The sequence below is a fragment of the Gigantopelta aegis genome, chromosome 10, assembly GCF_016097555.1.
Source record: "Gigantopelta aegis isolate Gae_Host chromosome 10, Gae_host_genome, whole genome shotgun sequence".
Classification (NCBI taxonomy): Eukaryota; Metazoa; Mollusca; class Gastropoda; order Neomphalida; family Peltospiridae; genus Gigantopelta; species Gigantopelta aegis.
The window spans coordinates 66886550-66908199 of NC_054708.1; the positions used below are offsets into that span (position 1 = coordinate 66886550).

Below are 21650 nucleotides of genomic sequence, written 5' to 3' on the forward strand. Positions count from 1 at the left end.
CCCCCCCCCCCCCCCCCCCCCCCGGTCTTCTGGGCCCGGCTCTGCATTGAATTTATTTATAAATTCGGAAAGCACATTCCTGCGGTGTGTGAGGTGATTTGTGTTTATTACTGTGCTACACCTCAGTTGTGTTTACATTAGCTAAATTTATTAAATATAATGCACCTACAAGAAAGGGTTACATGTTCTGTTTGTTTACATCTATGTTTAACAGAAAGATTAGACAATGCTGTTACACACTGCAAAACAATAATAACCTTGATTTAGTGAAACAAGCTATAATGGCCTTAACGTAGCCTCAGATCCCAATGTTTTGATATGCAAATGACCTTAGTTATTTATAGGAGAAATAATGTGCATTCAAACGACAGAGATTTTTAAAAAGTGGAATTAAGTCAACTTCGTGCATTTTATATGATGATTTGTATATAAAACCTGTCGGGGTTTGGGTTTGTTTTCATGTAAATGCAAAGAAAACAAATATCGAATAGGAAATAAACGTAACATTTGCAAAAAACTTTGGGTCTAAATAATTGAACAGGATAATAGTACAGTGAAACCTATGAAAACGGAAATTCCCCCAAAACCGGACATTTTTCACTGTTCTTTTTTAAAAATCACTACGGAACTTAACCTCTCTAAACCAGATACCTCGAAAAATTGTCATTTTACTTTGTCCTGAGGGTGTCCGGTTTAGAGGGTTTCACTGTACATGTATATACAATTAAAACACACACACAGAGACATGTACATAAATATTTATTTTACAAATACATTTTTTTTTTTAAAATTTTAATACAAAGTAAGAATAACATTTATTAAAACAATAAATGTTGTCAGTTCATTATATCCTGTTTTAACAAATTACTAATGAAATGGATGGGAAAAAAATATTGATGGAAAATATCCTATAATAAAAAATTCATGACTGGAAAATAATTATGACTTTTTTTTTTCTCTCTAATAACTAAAACTGGTAAAATGTGTCACCTGTTAAAACAAGCATTTTGAGAGTACTGCTAAAGCAATATATGTCCCCTACCAGGCCCAACAATTTTTCTGAAGTGTGCAAAATCACCATTAAGCTTCAATTTGATCTGTAAAGCTATATACAAAATTTCATCTTGATATCTCCAAGCATTGCAAAAATCTGGAAATGTTTTTTTTACATGTATCTCCTAAATTCAAGGGCCATAAGTCTGTTACAAATGGGTAAATCGCCATAAAAGTAAAACTTCATGTACGTGATAAACCTATACACACTTAACTCAATATCTAAAGGTCTTCTGAAAAAAAAGAGTCTGGAAAACAAATTTTGACGTGATAAACCTATACACACTTAACTCAATATCTAAAGGTCTTCTGAAAAAAAAGAGTCTGGAAAACAAATTTTGACATCTCCTAAGTTCAAGGGCCATAACTGTGTCAAAAATGGGTAAATCGCCATGAAAGTCAACCTTGATCTGTAACAGTATGTGATAAACCTATACACAAAATTTCAGCACAATATCTAAAGGTCTTCTAAAACAAAAGTCCTGAAAACAAATTTTCACATCTCCTAAGTTCAAGGGCAATAACTCCGTCAAAAATGGGTAAATCGTCATGAAAGTCAAACTTGGTTTGTAACCGTACACAATTTCAGCTCAATATCTCAAAGCCTTCTGCAAAAAATATCCGGAAAATGTGGGACAGGTAGGGGCAAATAAAAATTAAGAGTTTTTAATTACAAGTCTAAAATTTGTACATGGAAATGGATGTAAATTGTAAATTATAAACCTAGATCATATAAATTTCCTAAGGAGTTTATTCTGGAAAAGGAACTTTAATATAAAAATGTGTTTTAGCTAATAATAAGCATTTCGCTGCCTGTCAGAATCAAAACACACAAAAATATAAATATAAACAGGTGTGCTGTAAGCACACTATATGAAAACAATCTGAAGAACATGCATCATATAATCTAAAGAACACACATCATATACAAATGTACTCAATTGATTGGGCTACTTTATGAGAAAATACAAGATTGGTCCAGAAAGGTAGCCCAGACCCTCCATTATATTCTGATTTAGGAATATTCACATCTTTTTTTAATTTGATGTGCACGGTCTCAGCTACTTCTGAATTTTGAGACTCAAATCAATTCTCTGTCACTGTTCAAGAGACTAGATGTAAAAAAAATGAAATTGCTCAATTAAGGTGCTTTTGGATTGATCCACCAAAATGGATCTACAGTTTCCCCATTCCTGTTATTGCTCCATGACTGCACACAGTACTACATGTAGCTTTAAGTGAAGAGAACATTCCACATAATTATCTTTTAAACTTCAAAATTTGAAGAAACCTAGCCATTTTTCTAGCAGAATATCAAATATTATATGTAATTATGTTGCAAAATAAAAATAAAATTTGCCAATTGTTCTTAAAGGCACAGACCTTAGTTTCAGTCCATGAAAATTGACACTTACGTTTAGCTACTCTACAAACCTGCAATATATTTGAATAAAGTTATAAAAGAGAGAAGCCAAAAATATGTGATGTTTAAACGGGGAAATAATGTCTAAAAATAACAAGCTTGTCTCGGTGACCATTACTTCTCGGACAAACATGCGTTTTTAGAATGAATAAAAATGCATTTTAGGGCATTACAAAAATCTAGATTTTCAGAACCACTTTAGGTGTACGAAAATGAACATTCTAAATAATAAAATTTAAGTACTTCTAAATTAAAAGATTAAAAATGTCTTTAATAGTGAAAAATATGTTGTAGTGTTTAAAAACTAGGGTCTGTCACTTTAAAATTTGAACTGGCTAATGTAACAAGTGCCAGAGATAGCTGTGGTGCATGAAACCCTGTGTGGCAACAGCAAGTTTATTTTTACTTTTAAACCAAATATCTTGGGCAGATGCAGCATTTTTCCTAGGGAGGAGGGGGAGCAATTGAAAACATGGACATTAGAGCAAAGATTTTTTACAATTATTGGAATAAATACAGAGCAAAACTGATAGCAAAGCTATATGTACACTGAAACTAATTTGAGCCAAACTAGGGCTACACAACTGGGATCTCAGAGGTCATGGTATGTGCTGTTCTATCTGTGAGAAAATTCATATAAAAAGATATAGCTGGATTTCTCTGAAGTCTACAAAACACAATGATCAGTATTTCAAAGTACACTAACATGCATTAATTATAAAAGAATCTTCCTGAGAACAACTCAGCCATCCAAAGCATTATATCTCCACACATAATAGCAGCAGCAGTTTAAAATATGGTGGTGTTAAACATCCATTACTTGTTAACTGTTCTCTTCCATGTACCATCTGTCTATCCACTTCTTGAGACATTGTCTGACCTTGCACTGGAACAAGTTTTGTTTTAGCTCATTTTCAAATACTTAGAATATTTTCTTTAACATTATTCAAAAGTGGCTAATTTAAAGAATATTTTATCAGCCAAAGACTAAAATTTTGTAGCCACTTTTTATGAAAATTGGTGAGCCCTGTTTACCGGTATATCCACAAATTACTGTGATGCTTACAGAAGCAAAACAATGTCCTGGCCTGCTTTGAATAATTAACAACATTTGATTCGTCTTCATCCGATCATGTTTTATGGTCACGTTGAAGCTGCAGGAACTGTTTTCCTGAAAAGTCACGTTTTATCCCTCGAGGTAGACCGCGACACGAGGTAAGATTTATCGAGTTCAAGCTGGGACAATTCTGAAGAATATACCTAAAAACAATTGTAATTTTCACATTAAAAGTAAAATGTCAAAAGTGTTGCGATTGATTGTTTGAACACTTAACTCATGCTTAAAATATACGGTGGTTTGGAATACTGTTTTAAGATTACCATTTACACAATATAAATTACGACATGTATTACATGTATGTTCATTTACTGAACAGATTTGAAACTTACTTTATCAACTTGTAATTTACTTAACTGATTGTAATTTATTTGATCAACTTGTATTAGAAACTGTTTTTTTATTATTATCAACGTAGTAATTAATATGAATATTGGTGGCAACTTCTATTTAATAGTTTACAATGGTGTAACTAACCATCGGAGAAACTTGCATATCGAATCAGACGTAATAATGAACAAAATGTAACCTACTTGACTGACTTCATCTTGACAGATGTTCCAGCAAGATTTATCGATTCCAAGGGAGATTTAATGCAGCCAATAGCAAGAGCTTTGAGTGCCGCATGAAGAATCTCTGCGGGGTAACTGTTCCAGGAGAGATCCAGTTCTATCAGACTGTGTCGCCACTGTATAACCAATATTAAATTATTAACAGATAAGTGTGGGTGAGTGAGAAAGTGAGACATAGACACAGAAATCTGCATTTAAAAATATTCTCAAATTTTAAATTTTAAAGTTTTAAATTCATATTAAATGTTATTTTCAAATTAACAAATATATATTTTGTAACAAAAATATTTAATTTTTTCCATTTAAAAATGGCCTATAAATAGACAAATATAAATCTGACAGAATGTGGTATAAAAGTTTAATAAAAATTAATTTGATCTGAATTTGGATTTATATATTTCTGTTAACATTTCTTTGAATACTGAAAGGTACAGACGTACTGTGAATGCTAATTTGAGGATGTCTGCAAAGATTTATCTTCCAGATGAATGGTTTTTAATTATTTTATTTAATAAATATTTAAGCAACTAAATAAATATGAAATAAATATATATAGATTAATAAACAATTAAAAGCATTTTTTTTTTAAATGACAAGAACAAGTACTACTGAGGTACATGATATGTCCATCAAAAGTAGGTCATGATGACCTAATATGGTACACGGCACAATTACCATCTTAAATTGTACCTGCCTGCAAGGTCTGATGATCTTGTATGATTGATAAGATATGCTACGGAAACTAAATGTTTACGGACGACTGAACGTACATACTGACAGACAGATTAACAACATAATACGACCTATCCAAGACAGGCTTATAAATAAAAAGTCTCAAAGTGTTAAATCTTGAAACACTGACCTTTTGGATCATTGGTTCAAAATCTGAATAACAATTAGACTTGGCGATCGGACTCTGAGATATATATAGCTGCTGTAGGTTGGTGATGGGTAGATGCAGAAGCCCCTCGCACGTGACGTTTCCACATCCCCGGAGATCAAGCAGTCGCAGCTGTGTTGATGTTAATAACAACCTGTGAAAGAGACATGAAGCAGAAATATTTTCACCCTGGTGAAATCATGGTAAGATGTTCAGTATTCGAAGGAACCGTTGGCATTTCTTTTCACTGTGTGTAGTATATGGTTAATAAATAGTATTGACTTGCATGGGGATTTATCCTCTCTTGTTTTTGATAGTTATGGCCCTTGAACATATAATGATTCATTCTAGCAAGAAAAATTAAAATGATATTGTAGAACACTTAACAGGGTCTTGAATGTTTTTATTTTTGTTTTAAATAAATAAACTAACAAAAACCTGGGTCTTGAAGAGTACAAGTAGATCATACTGTAAGCATTTAAAAAAAAACAACAATGCAAAACCTGAATTCCGTTAATTCATCAGCCCTTTAGTACCTACCAAAACTCAGTGTACTACTAGGTTCATATACTAGGTTTCACCCACTTGACAAATGTGATGATAATGAATGTGTCTCCAGAGGTTAATTATATAAAACACACTGCAGGTTCCATGTACCTCGGGATCAAATAATACCAAAATATAATTCAACAGCACACATGGAGCCTAACCCATGGGATGGGCAGTCCCCACCCAAAGGAAAATACTGCAGCAGAGTACAAATTTAGCATCAGGAAGCTACCACCACCTGCAATATTATAATGGTCAAGAACCTACTAAGATCTGATAAAAATACAACCAGGGCAACTAACATATTCAATTAGCCAATATCTAACATTTGCCTGTTAAAGAAATACTTTATACACTGTGGCTTCACCATTCATCTCAACAATGCTTTTAAAAAAAAAATTTTTTTTAAATGCCTGGTGTCTTTATTACATGCTTGTACAAAATCAGAACTCAAAAACAAAACATGCCAAAACAAGTGTTCACCTTGAAATAAAATTATCATCGATTCCCAGCCCGACGTTCGACCCAGTCGTTGTCGTAGTACTGACAGCAAGACTCAGCTGCTCCAAGTCTGAGAAGCCGTGTGGTTCCATCTGATGAAACAAAGATAATAATTTAACCTAGAGTCCATCCTATCATTCTATTAAAATGGGGTTTTTTATCCATAATTTTAGTCTGATTTGACGTAAGAAGAAAAGTAAAATGTTTTGAAAATAACACAAAACTACTATTTTTGTGTGCAATTTACAAATCAGTCGGCTCATAAATAAATAACTTGGAGTAAATTTCATAGTATGAAAAAAAGGTGTTCCCTGTGGGACGGACTATAGGTTGCTGCTAAGAGGGTGGTGTAGTACATATCAACATTAATATACTACGACAAACAAAAGTTTAGCAATTTGCCAAATAAGCTTAAATACAAGAAAACTTGTGACTTTCAAAACTAGTGCAATTTTCTGACCACCCAAAGCTAGCACTGAAAAATTAAATCACCCACTGAACTTAATTGATCCATCATTTGCCCATATAAAAAACCCAGGAGATTTTCAGTACAAATTGAATGAATAACTGTTATGTCGGTGAATGTAGCTTACTTTAAAATGCATTGCTGTATATCAAAGGTGGGAGTTGGCATGATTTTGTTATTTATTGACACTGAGGAATAATAATTATCCAACCATTTTCTGTAATTTTTATACATTAATGTCATGAAATAAGATGGAATATTTACAGACTACTATCATTACAAAAAACACTTGCAAATGTTGTCAATAACAGTGAATAGATTATAGTATTATTAATAAAAGTATTAATCAAAATTAGACCCTTCCAAATTTATGCTTATTACATGTAATTTATAAAAATCCATGGAATGAAAAATTTAAAACTGAACGATGACCTGTTACTCTGTACAAATAACACAGGTGTAATAAACACCAAAAAGTTGTCTTTTATAGGTAAAAATGTTCATACTGACAGTGTAATATCCAAGCAAATTTACATGGATCATTTAAAACCGACTACACTGCACATTATATCATTACAACTCACATGTGTAATAATGGAGTCAGTAACAATGAATTTCATATAGTTTGTTTCAAACTTGCAAGAGTTTTGATGCAATTTGTAATTTTCCATTAATAAAAGGCAACTGTTAAAGTTTATCATGTGTATTACTTGTATAAAGTAACAGGTTATCATAATGCTGATACAATTTTAAAGTTTTCATATCGGGGATTTAAATGGATTGTGAAGAATAAACAAAAAATGGTGTGGTATAATTTAGATTAGTACTTCAGTATGATCACCATTTCAACCACCAACCTGTTGTCTCTGTATTGTAGCTCTGAATTTGGAATTGGCAAAACGTATCACCTTCAGCTTCTTGCAGCCTATTTGAAATTTCTCAATATTGAGTGACACAAAGTCTGAAGAAAAGTTGGCATTGGAGATATCCAAATGCTCCAGATTAGAACAAGACGTCTGTAAAAAAGAGAAGAGAAGAGAACATAAAAATTAGGTCACACTATCCTAGTATTTTTTAAATTATTTTTATTATAATTATGCCACATACTGCAATACAAAGTTGTACTTGCATCAAATGTTTGATAATCTTATATTAACTGAAAAGGAAGATATGCACCGGACAAGAAAGGTTAACAGACAGATGGATGGACAGATGGACAATGCCAACCTACAGTATGACCCATCACAGATGAGCATATTATAAAAACCACATTAATGATGGTGAACGGTATTACAAAAAAACACAAAGCTATTGTACTAATCTACAATCAGGCAATCTGTAACCAATACCAAAACTTTATAAACTGACAGTAAACTGTAACCATTGCAAAAACTCCTCTCTCAATATTTGTGTAGTCCTTAACCATATGTCCGACACCATATAACCATAAATAAAATGTGTCGAGTGCATCATTTAATAAAACATTTCTTTCTTTCCATTGCAAAAACCTTCAAAAATTAGAGAATAAAATACACCATATAAACAGAGGTCTATAACCAATGTACTAACCTGTAACTATCAGTGTATTAGTATAAAAGTAAAATAGTTGTATTACCATTAAATAGGTGACTAAGGTGCCAAAGGCTTTGAAATGATTTCCTGCAATATTTAACAGTCGCAGGCGAGAATTCATAGTGCCTATAAGATGTCCTAGACACATTGGAGAAACAGCATCTGGCTAAGAAAACAAAGAAAAAATATTTTTTAAATATTATTGTAATGTATATATTTTAAATACAGGTAGAGTAATTTTATGTACAGGGTTTCTGCCAGATGGTATGGAGGGTAAAATTATGTACCCTATAAACTCTTGGAAATTAAATGATACATTTTTATAATTTTTTGAAAGATTATAGTTAGAAAACTGCTGTTTAAAATTTGTCAAAATACATGAGATGCAGTGTCCAATTTTACAATATCTCAACCCCATAACCAACTAGTAGGGGCACTTACAATCAGTTTTGTTTTAATGACATATCCTCAAATAATTTTCTCGCAGAAAGCTTGATGTTGTATATGAGTCTTAAAAGGTTATATAATAAAGGATATATACACTCTTCAAAAGAAGAAACGCAAAACCACATTGTCGTAACATTTGGAGAATTGATTTAATTATTGAATGGTAAGTCCGATAATTACCAAATGTTGCAGGATTGTTCACAATTCACTCTAGTCCATTGTGAGTAAGTGATAGGACACACCACAAAGGTCAAGGTCATCTGGAGTCAATACCGGGTGTGGCCTCCGCGTGTGTTGACAACTGCCTGGCACCGCCTGCCCATTGAAGCAACCAGAGTACGGATGACGTCCCGGGGGATGGTGGCCCACTCGGCCTGCAAGGCTGCTGCCAGCTCGGGCAGGGTCTGGGGCTGTGGTTGTCGCTGTCGGAGGCGTCGGTCCAACTCGTCCCATAGATGCTCAATTGGGTTCAAATCCGGTGATATCGATCAAGGAAGGACATTAATGTTGTTGTTCTGTAGGAAAGCCGTTGTACGTGCTGTGTGAGGCCTGGCGTTGTCATGTTGGAACACTGCGTTGGCGTTGGCCATAACTGGAACGATGTGTGGCCGAAGGATCTGGTCAAAGCCCTGTGCATTCAGGTTGCCCTGCACGTGGACCGGTCAGTTCTGCCAGTGTGCGAGATGGCTGCCCACACCATGACACTACCCCCGCCGAATCTGTCCACTTCCTGCACGAGTTTGCCGCATAACGTTCACCACGATGCCTATACACGCGACATCTTCCATCATGACGTCGGAGCAGAAATCGGGACTCGTCACTGAACCACACCTGTCTCCATCGCAGTTGAGGCCATTGTCGATGAATCTGGCACCACTGCAGTCGGAGTCGACGGTGTTGTGGTGTTAAGATGACACCTCGAACTGGACGTCTGGCACGAATTCCTACCTCACGTAGGCGGTTCCGTACGGTCTGGTCGGATATCCTGCGCAAACCTGGTATTGCTGCGGCTGTGGAGGTGGCAGTAGTCAATCGTTCCCGAAGGTGGCGTACCCGGATGTAGCGGTCCTGCCCGGGGGTAGTGACCTGTGGTCGACCGGATCTAGGGAGGTCACGTGTTGATCCATGTTGCTGGTAACGGTCCCACAGTCTGGAGATGGTGCTTGGGGACACATGGAATGCCCTGGCAACGGCCGTTCTGGATTCACCTGCGTCTAGTCGGCCGATGGCATTGTTTCTCTGCGGTTCACTGAGACGTGGCATGTCCTGGATTGTCAACTGTCGGCCAGATACAGAGGCCAGGCAAGCGAACACCCTGCACTTTTATACTGTCGGTGTTCATGTTGCACGTGCAGACAACGCACGTGCAGTGGTGACATGGTTTGCACGTGGCTGCGTTTTTGCGAATATTCACATTTTGGAACTTTATTGTACAGTAGCTGCGTTTTATCGAATGTAACCGTGGGAATGTGTTTGGGACATGCAATGACCTTATATTCACAAAGCATGAACCGGTAGGAAACATAAAATCGGAGTTATAACCCATTTGTACCCTTTTGCGTTTCTTTTTTTGAAGAGTATATATACATCAAAAATTAATGTCACTAAATATAATGTACGCACTAGGATTACATTTTTATTCCAAATGACCAAATATTGTAAATCATAAAATATTAGCGATCTTAAAATTTAGCAAAATCCAAATAAGTGATATATTAGCAACATAACATTTTAGCAAGGTCGTCATATCAGAAACTGAAAAAAAAGAAAAACCTCAAGCTGTAGGATCAGGTGAAATAATACTGTTGATCTATTTTGATGTTATGCAGCTTACAAACAGCTGAAATTTAGTAGAACATTGCAGAATGTGCATGCTAACAAACTGTTGTTGTTCACTATCCATTTTGGTTTAATCAATGGCATATAACCATTGTTGTGTGTTCAGTTAATTATCGACAATTCAGTCACACAAACAGTCTATTGTACGTCTTTTTTAATTTACGAGTCCCAAAATATTATTGTCTTGTATGACCTTGCTAAATTCGCAAAAGTTTTATGCTCACTAACATTTCCTGATTTACAGTATATTAGTTTAAATAAAGTGTGAATATGTGCGTGTGTCAACCCAATGACGAAACATCAAAAATGTCCAAACGATACCTTATGCAATGAGATGTTACTACCTCCAACTTGTTTTCATTCACTGGTAGTTTATCAAAAATCAATAAAACAGAACAGACAATGTTCACATATTATTTTGACACTGTCACAAAAGAAACTAGATGAAAACTGGTACACACTGAAGTGAAAGTTTGATACTGCCACAATAAGAAAGTAGACGAAAACTGGTACACACTGCAGTGAAAGTTTAACACTGCCACAATAAGAAACTAGATGAAAACTGGTACACACTGAAGTGAACGACACATCAATCTCGGCTAGATGTGGACAGCTATCAACCAACATGGTCACAGCCTCACTACTTAGTTTCTTGCAATACGACAGGTTCACACTCTCCAAAAGAGGGCACTTTTCAGCCAATTGCTGAAAAAGAGAAAATATTTAAAAACATTGTTAGCAGCAAAATTATTATTAATTATACTACCAATACTTACATTAGTATACTGTTAGATAACACTATGAAAATACTAGAAAAATTAAAGAAAATTAGTACTATAAATTAAGTATTTATGACTTCAGTTTGTAAACTATGCAACTAAAATTAAAGGAATCGAAAAATGTAAAATTTACTTTATTAAGTTGTTTTTATATAGGCATTTTCTTTTATTGTGAATTAATGATTTATCAAATTCATTATTATAGAAATGATATGCCTACATTAAAAGCTTACATAGTTAAATATATGTAGATCATATTTCTTAAAGGTTTGAATATACTCAAAAGTATTTAACATTCAACAATTGGTTTTTAAAGGACATCAGGCAAATCTATTTTGAAATTATCCTTAAAAATACGAACCTATCCGATTTATATATTTTTGTATTTAATCAATCTTATTTATTTCAGACACATATAAACTTAAATATTATAACGGGGTAAAGTTTATTGTGTTTAATGGCACTGCTAAAGCATGTTGATTGATTAATTATCGGCTATTGGATATCAAACATTTGGTAATTTTGACATATAGTCTTAGCGAGAAAACCTGCTACATTTTTCCATTAGTAGCAAGATATCTTTTATATGCACCATTACAGTCAGGATAGCACATATCACAGCCTTTGATATAACAGTTGTGGTGCACTGGCTGGACCATGAAATGGCCCAATGTGCCAACCAATGGGGATCAAGCCCAGACTGACTGACTGACTGACTGACTGACTGACTGACCATCAGGTGAGCACTTTACCACTGGACTACTACGTCCTGTCCCTTTAATGCTTAATGTGGCACATCTTTAAAGGAGTATGGTTGTGGAAATAGTTTGTACTTTCAATTGAAATGAATCAAAACAGAACAGAAATTTTACTTAAAGCACATATCATTACATGCCTTAATTGCAGAGCTGGTAACATTCTTCCAAGATGTCAAGTTGATACTTCTACACTGTGAGAGTCTATTGTTGCACAGCCATAGGAGGGTTTGATCCCGAGCTTTGATCCACCCATAGGACAAATCCACTTTCTGCCACAGGGAATGGTGACAGGACAGTTCATGCCACATATGACAAACCTTTGCAGCCCTGACAACAAAATTAATATAATAAATTCCAAGATTTTCCATTAATTTTTCCCCCAAGGCATTTTCCATTACTGTTTCCAAAGTTTTTGTTTTGTGTAATCCATGACTTAATCTACAAACAACTAGAAAAAAAAGGGATGACCATAATTTTTAAAGTGAGGGTTTGTTATGGGGGAGAGGGTTAATATGTGTCAATGTACGGTAAATGTAGTACAAAAGAAATGAAAAACCCAACCTATCTAATTTGTTTGGTACGCTCCCAGATGAATAATCTTTGGGCAGCTAATCAACCAACAGCTAAAATAATATTTCAGCTAATTTAATAATTTACTAAAACACAAAACCAACTTAAAACTTAATCATTTTATACATTAATTCAAACATCTTCAAGTTCAAAATACCTGTCCAAAATTGACCCCAGTAACCATTACCTGCAAAGAAAAGGTAATGCTCCTATTCTGTCGACGACAAAACCAAAAATCTTCAACCAGATTTCAGGAGGAAGAGGTGGAACATTATCATGCTGCTCAGCCACAATAGACTCAGTCTGAGATGTACATTTGCTTTTCTTAGATGCAGATGTTTCGTTGTATTTCGTAGCAGTACTGCCATTTTTCTTGCGCTTTCTATTCTTAATAAGGAGTTGTTTCTTTTTTGTCTCAGCATTTACACTGTAAAAAAAAAAACTTTGCCAATACAGGTACAGGAAGGAAGATTGTTTTATAAATTATCTATAATATAAATATTACAAATGGTAAACACTAATGGATATTAAAAGGGTAGTATAACAGAAGAGTGCAACTTAAATATAGATGTTACACTATATATAAGGAAGTTGTTGCCACATTTACTTTTCATTCAGTATGGTAAATAAATATTCTGATGGGAGAATAACAGGTGGCAGGAATGGCCACATGAGAAAGACACATTACAGTTCAAAAGATAAGGACTGGGATGTAAAGTGGGAAGAGCAGGAGATACATACACCTTGAAGAGTGGCATTCCAAGCTGAACCGTTCTCTTGCAAAAGCTCACCGTAACATTTATGAGTTCATAAATAAACTGAAGGCTCTTGAAGAGAAAAACAGAACACTGGTCCAACTTGACCATGGGGCAGCTCCAGTAACATGCAAATGGGTGTATCGTGATATTGATACACGCCTTGTGAGGTTGAGGAATCAGCTCCAGTAAAAGGGTGTATCGTGATATTGATACATGCCTTGTGAGGTTGAGGAATCAGCTCCAGTAAAAGGGTGTATCGTGATATTGATACATGCCTTGTGAGGTTGAGGAAGCAGCTCCAGTAAAAGGGTGTATCGTGATATTGATACATGCCTTGTGAGGTTGAGGAAGCAGCTGCAGTAAAAGGGTGTATCGTGATAGTGATACATGCCTTGTGAGGTTGAGGAAGCAGCTCCAGTAAAAGGGTGTATCGTGATATTGATACATGCCTTGTGAGGTTGAGGAATCAGCTCCAGTAAAAGGGTGTATCGTGATATTGATACATGCCTTGTGAGGTTGAGGAAGCAGCTCCAGTAAAAGGGTGTATCGTGATATTGATACACGCCTTGTGAGGTTGAGGAAGCAGCTGCAGTAAAAGGGTGTATCGTGATACTGATACACGCCTTGTGAGGTTGAGGAAGCAGCTCCAGTAAAAGGGTGTATCGTGATATTGATACACGCCTTGTGAGGTTGAGGAAGCAGCTGCAGTAAAAGGGTGTATCGTGATACTGATACATGCCTTGTGAGGTTGAGGAAGCAGCTCCAGTAAAAGGGTGTATCGTGATATTGATACACGCCTTGTGAGGTTGAGGAAGCAGCTCCAGTAAAAGGGTGTATCGTGATATTGATACATGCCTTGTGAGGTTGAGGAAGCAGCTCCAGTAAAAGGGTGTATCGTGATATTGATACATGCCTTGTGAGGTTGAGGAAGCAGCTCCAGTAAAAGGGTGTATCGTGATATTGATATACGCCTTGTGAGGTTGAGGAATCAGCTCCAGTAAAAGGGTGTATCGTGATATTGATACACGCCTTGTGAGGTTGAGGAATCAGCTCCAGTAAAAGGGTGTATCGTGATATTGATACACGCCTTGTGAGGTTGAGGAAGCAGCTGCAGTAAAAGGGTGTATCGTGATACTGATATACGCCTTGTGAGGTTGAGGAAGCAGCTCCAGTAAAAGGGTGTATCGTGATATTGATACATGCCTTGTGAGGTTGAGGAATCAGCTCCAGTAAAAGGGTGTATCGTGATATTGATACATGCCTTGTGAGGTTGAGGAATCAGCTCCAGTAAAAGGGTGTATCGTGATATTGATACATGCCTTGTGAGGTTGAGGAATCAGCTCCAGTAAAAGGGTGTATCGTGATATTGATATACGCCTTGTGAGGTGGAAAAATCAGCTTTTAGACTCTGCCAGAAACTTGCTAAAAATGCAATCATAAATATGACTTTGAACTATAAACATTTTGTACAAAATATTTGCTTAATATTTGTTAGGTCATTTTATTTTGTTGTGTTATTTCTTATACATAGGGACCATACATGGAGTGTTCCACTGTTAATTGGGGATGTGACCTTTTTATACTGTAAGCAAACTGAGTGTAGGCAAAATGAGAGGACACCATAAAACAACAACAAATCGCAAACTTCCAAAATGGTTTGAAAGCTATTTGTTTAGTTATAAACAGTGTGTAATAATACAAATCAAATGTTTATATGTGAACAGTATAAATGAATTGTGCCATGTATTGTGGTCTATTAATACATGAACATACAAAATGATATAACAATGATAAAATTTGTAATTTGTTAAAATATAGGCTCATATACTATTCAAAAACAATTCAAAGAGCACATATGTAGATATTAGTTATTATATGTAGATAAACTTTGATATTAGTCAGGATAATATATAATTTGTGTTTTATGAAAGGAAATTTTATAAGCCCATGAGGAATACATGTACATATTAAAATTAATTTTGCTTAGTGATAAACAGTGATGAAAATTATATATAAAACATATAATAAAATGTCAGTGTTCCCCAAACAGTTACCTTTCATGTACTAAACTAATTCCTGCTGCCGTCCAACAAGATTTTGTTCTTGGGCTTGTTTTTTTTTTGTTTTTTTTTTTTATCTACATACATGTACATATTAATTACAATGAAAGTCGAATTGAATCAAACATACTAACTTATTTTTGCTAACAATACTTCTTTTCATATCTCATTTGAAAATCCTAAAGCTAGTGCAATTATTTTAAACAAAGGTCTTGAGCAAATCAATACTTGGACAAAAAAGTTGCTTGTTAAATTCAGTCTGGAAAAAACCCTAAGACTGATATTTAGTTGTAAATATGTACTCAGTTATTAACAAGCTGACCCTAAGTTGAAATTTCATAAACATTTGGGTGTGACATTTTAATAATCAAGTGAATAGCATAAATTACCATATAAATAGTCTTACTAGTTGACAAAGCCAATTAATTGATAAACTACCTCAGAAAATCTAATCTCAAATATAATATTTTATTATTATAGCATCTACTCTTATCAAACCAGAAAAATACCTTTTCAAATCAGTTCATGACTATTACAAGCAGTAAACATTTTGAAAGTTAATAACTGTTAAATTTCTCTCTTTGGTCAGCTTCTTTGTCAATCTGTTTTCTTTCTCTTCTCAACATACTTATATACCGGTAGGCTCTGCCTGTTGTGCAATCCTTTTGATTCTTTTTTTATCAATAAAATATCTCAAAACAAACCCTTTATAAACAGAAACACGATTGGTTGGTTATCTTTATACTGAACCAATCAGTTAGGATTTCACTTTTTATTAAGATCTCGTCGGTTTTGTTGTGTTTAATTTCATAAATGCAGGTAACATCGAAAAATATATTTTACACTGTCGTCGTTTTGATCATGTGCAGAAAACATAATACGGTAGGTGCGTTGTATGATAATTTTATGTGTATAATTTTTATACATGTTGATATCACATTAAACGCATACACCAACAAAAAACAAATTTAGTAAACCAGGTTTTGTTTTTGTTAATAGCATACTCCAGACATTTCTACTTTCTGTTTCACGATACTGCCACGTGATTTAAAGCCAAGGGACATTGACCTTGGTAGAGTCAGATTTCTAGTACATGTAATCGGTTGACGGGCACCTGAAACAAACCTACACTGATTTAACTTCAACTCAGTAATTCGAATTTACCGAGTGTAAAGCATGTATATTTTAAAATTAAATTTACATTAGGTTGGGTTTTTTTTGGGGGGGGGGGTGGTGTTTTATGGGTTGCTATGATTCGAGTTAATAGCATAATAAATGACGTGTTAACTACAGTACACCGATAATCAAAGTTAATTCTGTTTGTAAAAATATATATTTATAAAAAATGTAGTAAGATATATTTGGGTAGAAAACAATAGATGTTGACATTTTCTCTGTTATGACATTATTATTTTTTTTTTAAAATAGAGAATTTGCAGGTACATAACATGTATATTATGATATCATGATAAATGTGATAACCTTGTGCCATGTGGTTGTTACACTTTTACATTCAGTTCACAGGCTTGTGTCCATGGAGAAATATCATTCTGCGATGAAAACTAAAATTATTGTACTTGTTTAAATAAAACAGAATAAGCACAAACAAATCAGTTTTAATTCCTTATTCATAGTCAACAGATTATCATGATTCAGAATTTTAATGCAACATGATATGCATATAATACATAAGAAATCGACAAATGTTGTGTTCATGGTGTTTCTTTTTCTTGTGTAAGACTGCAATGACCCATTCCTTCCATGTTTGAGAACAACCATCATATTAGTTAAATTAGGATATTTATTTTGAAAACACAAAACATTAACCCTCAAGATATTTAATTTAGAAACTATTACTCCTCAAACTTAATTATGTTTATGGATGCAATTCCTCTCAGTCATTTGCTTCTAATTCCGATTATTTTGAGGAGTGCAATTTTTCCCTCTGCATTTGCTTCGAATTCCGATTATTTTGAGTGCAATTTTTCCCTCTGCATTTTGAGGAGTGTGATTTCCACCCCCCTCGTAAGCATTTTGAGGAGTGCGATTTTTAGCACTCCTGTTTTTTTTAAAAATGAAAGTCTGCTTTCTACTAAACTTCAATGTCACTATCTTCTGTTGACGCTCAACCTGTAGTCAATCTTCTATTATAATTGATTATTTTTGTATTTAATGATCTATTATTGCTATCATTATTACTATCAGCTATATGCATGTTATTAATGTCTATCAGTTTGCTTTAATACATGAATATATTTGTTTGCAAATTTCTGGGTAAAGGTCCTAATTTAGGCTTAAGCTCACAGATCAACCAATCACAACTGACATAAAACAAAAACAGGGAAATAATATTGTTTAAAACAAAGGATGGCCCTAAAACAGAACAAAGGAAAGACAGTACTAGAAAGAAAAAGAAAACTGCCAGCAAATAAAGAAATATATAATATATATGTACCTGTGTTTCATGGCTTGTCCATCTGACACACAATACAGCCCATCATCTGGGACGTAGTCAGAATCATCTGAATCATCCGATGGCCACTCATCACCCGTACGAACATTAAATGAAAACAATATCTGATTTTTCGGATCCTTTTTGTATCCAAGGATTCCACGCTCTGGTTTTCTTGGCATGTTCACCAGTGGATGGTCTGACAAATATAAATTTGATATTAATATACACGTGTGTATACCGGTATATATATACATATATACAGTGAAACGTTTCTAACCCAGACCCTCAGTAAACCAGAATTCCATCAAAACCAAACTTATTTCTCGGTCCTGTGTTTTATGCAGCTTTAATTACTCAAAATTAACCTCTAAAAAATGGAAAACCCTCTACTCTGAATACCAAATCAACTACATGGTCCCATTATGTTTATTTAATATAAATTTTACCCCTGAAAACCAAACATCAAAAACATTCAAGGAGTGTCGCCCGTCTTGATCCAGTTGTCAAAGTCACAGTCTTACTGATAATAAAAGATGATATATGTGTATATATGCACATGCTCAGTGTAGCGTGGACATTTGTTGAACAATGCTCTAATTAGTCTCTGTTACGGTATCTAGAGTTCAGTTATCCCATGAAATATATAATTTTTTATTTCAACTTATTTTCATGCTTATATCCAATGAAGTTCAAGCACACTGTCCTGGGCACACACCTCAGTTATCTGGGCTGTCTGTCTAGGACAGTTGGTTAAGTTGTTAGTGGTTAGTGAGAAAAAAAAAAAAGAGGGTGTAGTGGTCTTACACCTACCCACTGAGTTGTTAAAACTCACTCTGGGTCGGAGCCGGTACCAGGCTGCGAACCCAGTACCTACCATCCTTATGTCCGATGGCTTAACCACAACATCACTGAGGCCGGTATCCCATGAAAAGTACTTATCATTCAATTAACACTTTTATGTTTGTAACAGAAATAAACATACACTGGTTTACACTTTAATTTGGTTATTGTTGTTTTGTTAATACACTTTAACTCATGTTGGTTGTATCAATAGTACAAATTTAAATGGTTGCAAAGCCAACTTTTAGGCTATTTCTTAAAACCTCGATAAACAGAACACCCCTCTAAAAGGAACAAGGGTGTTCAGTTTAGAAATTAGAGGATTTTCACTGCATATTAATATCTACCGAAAAATATATCTTATATTTTCTGCATAGTCGATAGATTTTTACAGGTCTAACCTCCAATGCTTTCAAATATTAAATCAGTTAACATTTAATTTTTAACCTGCATAAAATTATAATGTGTATGAAAGTTGATGACAGTCACCCTTGTTTTGGCTTTGCAAAAACGCTGTTGAAATTAATATTTGTAGAGAACAGATAAAGCACCTGGCTGTGTATGAAAAAAACATTGTAATTAAAGAAAAAAATACTATTTACAAAATATGGATTTCAAGTGAAATTATGGTAAGATGTTATATATATTGTGTACAAAGCTAAAACAAGGCTGCGGAAAGTGACTGTTGTCAACGTTATCAAACTAGTGAAATATTTGTACATACCGCATCAATGATAGTTCAAGTAATGTACTCTTTTCTTGCTTGATTTTAGACAAAATGCAAAAAGTGGTTATGTCTAGTATCAACTGGTATTAACAAGATATCATAAACTGCCAATTACAAATTTCATGATGTTGTGCAATATTTTATTAGTTTTGTTTCATGGCCGTATTTCAGAAAATTGCTGGCCCTAATATTTTTAATATACACCTTGGGCCTGGCATGTAGAAATTGTTATAAATGCTGCAGTTAGTAGCTTTATGACATCATTTTTGAACAATGAAAATAATATTTAGTTAGCATCGTGTGAGTAGGACTGAGGTCCAGTGAGGACCAGCAAATGACTCGTAAACCACAACTTTTGTCTTGTTTAGTAGCCGCAGTTCTCAAAAATAGACAATGAAAACATAAAGTTGATAAACTGTTTATCGTTAATTGCTACGCAGACCTTTCAATTATAGTTAGACACTAACCTTGAGGGATGGTCAGTCTATTTACCTGATGTGTTTTTAAACTTGTTCGGGTAAAAAAAATTGTATTGGGTTGTTATTATTATAGGCAATTATCCAATAATTGTCAAGCAATGAAACCCCATATCAATGATATCTGTAATACAGACTTTTCATAAAGCCCACCGGAATTGTCATACTATGTTGTAGTTCATCAAGATAAACCTCGCTTTGCACGCGAGGTTTATCTTGATGAACTAACTATGTTGATGTTTTTGTTTAATGATAAACTTAAAGCCTTTTAGTATTTACTATCGAAAGATCGGTACGGTTATAGAATATGTCCGCCACCTAAATACAACCATTTAGGCCTACTATACACTAAATAACGAATATGTAATTTTCGATAATTTTAACTACTCTGACGATTACTAAAATAAAGCCAATAACTCGAGTTAATTTCCATTTTATTTTATTTTATTTTAGGAACTTTGCGTTATTTTGTGTTTTATTTCAGGAGCGGTTATGTTTAGTTTGTTTTAGGAACATAGGGTCGAGTGATTTTCTGTTTTACTTTATTTTAATTTAGGAACTTTGTCGGTCGATTGTTACAGACGAATGTTGATAGCCTACACGGCTACAGAGTGATTAGGGTTAGCAAGGGGGGCTGGGGGGGCTTTTTAAGAATCCCCACCAAAAAATCCCTCTTTTTACAGAAGGATTAGTGGCGGACAGATTCTATAACTGCTCCGAAAGATCGCTAACCCAAACATGACTTCGGACACGTAATTAAGTTGAAATGTGGACGCGTGCTGTTATTATGTATGTGGATATGTAGTCAAGGCTTCTAGATTATGGTAGCCCCACTCCCATGGCTAGTGATATTCAATGTTGGGCTAGTAAATAACTATTGCCATGCCCAATGGCTAGTGAACAAAATTTAAAGTCAAATGCATTATGATTATGTTGCAGTTAAATTGATTTTGTGAATATGAATATATTGTATCCTGCCCCCACCCAACCCCCTACTCAGCCACTGTTAGTGTTTTAAGCTCATTCTTCCCCTTTAGGTGACATATCTGATTATTACTATTATTTAGTAAAATTGTATTAAATTAAAGTAAAGTAGGGCTAGTGAATTTTTAATTGTGGCTAGTAAAAGTTTTAAATCACTGATCCCACGGCTAGTGGATTTTATAAAAATTCTAGAAGTCCTGTGTAATTACCCAACTCCTAGCTGTTAGGGGTTCAACGATACGGTCAAAACCGTATTGTGATATATTGCGATATAAGAAACCGTATTGCAATATGTATTGCAATATAGTTGATATTATTTAAATTTAATATTTATGGGTTGGGTCTTTTTTTTAATGAAAACAGAAGGCATAACTTTTTAATGATTTTTATTAGTTTCAGCTGTCAGGCTAAATGTTTTAGGCCATATTTTAATTTTTTAACACAATACTTGTCTACTAGAACACCGGTGTGACGGTGTCAAACTATTTATAAATTGTCACATTCGGAAATCCTTACTATCGGGCTTTTCCGTTGCTGCTCGCTTAACACGGAAATGTACGTATTGAGTCGCTATGTTTCGGCAAATCGACCAAACCAGAGCCGAGGTTATTAGCCGAGGTATTTTGAACGATCGGCTGAAGTATTCCGAGTTCAGTGAAAAACAGCGAAGTGTGATTCTCACTTCTTGGTTTATTTCTTTGAAGATGATAGCCGTAGCCGTATTCCAACGTAAATGAACAGTGAATGATAATGTGTAAGTAACAAAACATTTATTTGTAATTATCGTTAACTGGTTATTTTCAATGGACATTAAACACGTTTTG

General features: G+C 34.5%; 1 protein-coding gene across 5 annotated transcripts; it reads right to left on the reverse strand.

The window, feature by feature from the left end:
• Nucleotides 1-1378: 1378 nt before the first annotated feature.
• LOC121384373 (F-box/LRR-repeat protein 6-like) lies at nucleotides 1379-19767 on the reverse strand. Of its 5 annotated transcripts, none has more exons than XM_041514744.1 (11): nucleotides 19571-19767; nucleotides 17800-17995; nucleotides 12714-12953; nucleotides 12094-12283; nucleotides 10993-11124; nucleotides 8177-8299; nucleotides 7419-7577; nucleotides 6078-6187; nucleotides 5028-5199; nucleotides 4127-4281; nucleotides 1379-3736 (listed from the first exon to the last, which is right to left on the reverse strand). In XM_041514744.1, exons 2-11 carry the CDS (start codon nucleotides 17976-17978, stop codon nucleotides 3607-3609), a joined length of 1590 nt encoding a protein of 529 aa, XP_041370678.1. In that variant the 5' UTR covers nucleotides 17979-17995; nucleotides 19571-19767; the 3' UTR covers nucleotides 1379-3606. The 5 variants fall into 5 exon arrangements, with proteins under 5 accessions (XP_041370678.1, XP_041370677.1, XP_041370679.1 ...); XM_041514743.1 differs by having other exon boundaries at nucleotides 19364-19767; XM_041514745.1 differs by lacking the exon at nucleotides 19571-19767 and adding an exon at nucleotides 18632-18803.
• Nucleotides 19768-21650: the final 1883 nt, after the last annotated feature.

Excerpts from the sequence above, each read along its gene's own strand:
- LOC121384373 (XM_041514742.1), bottom strand. The coding sequence starts at position 18,053 with ATGTATATATATACCGGTATACACACGTGTATATTAATATCAAATTTA. Across the intron at positions 12,284-12,713 it reads GCATTACCTTTTCTTTGCAG|GGCTGCAAAGGTTTGTCATA; the intron begins GTAATGGTTACT and ends TTTTGTTGTCAG. Across the intron at positions 5,200-6,077 it reads GATGATAATTTTATTTCAAG|GTTGTTATTAACATCAACAC; the intron begins GTGAACACTTGT and ends TCTCTTTCACAG.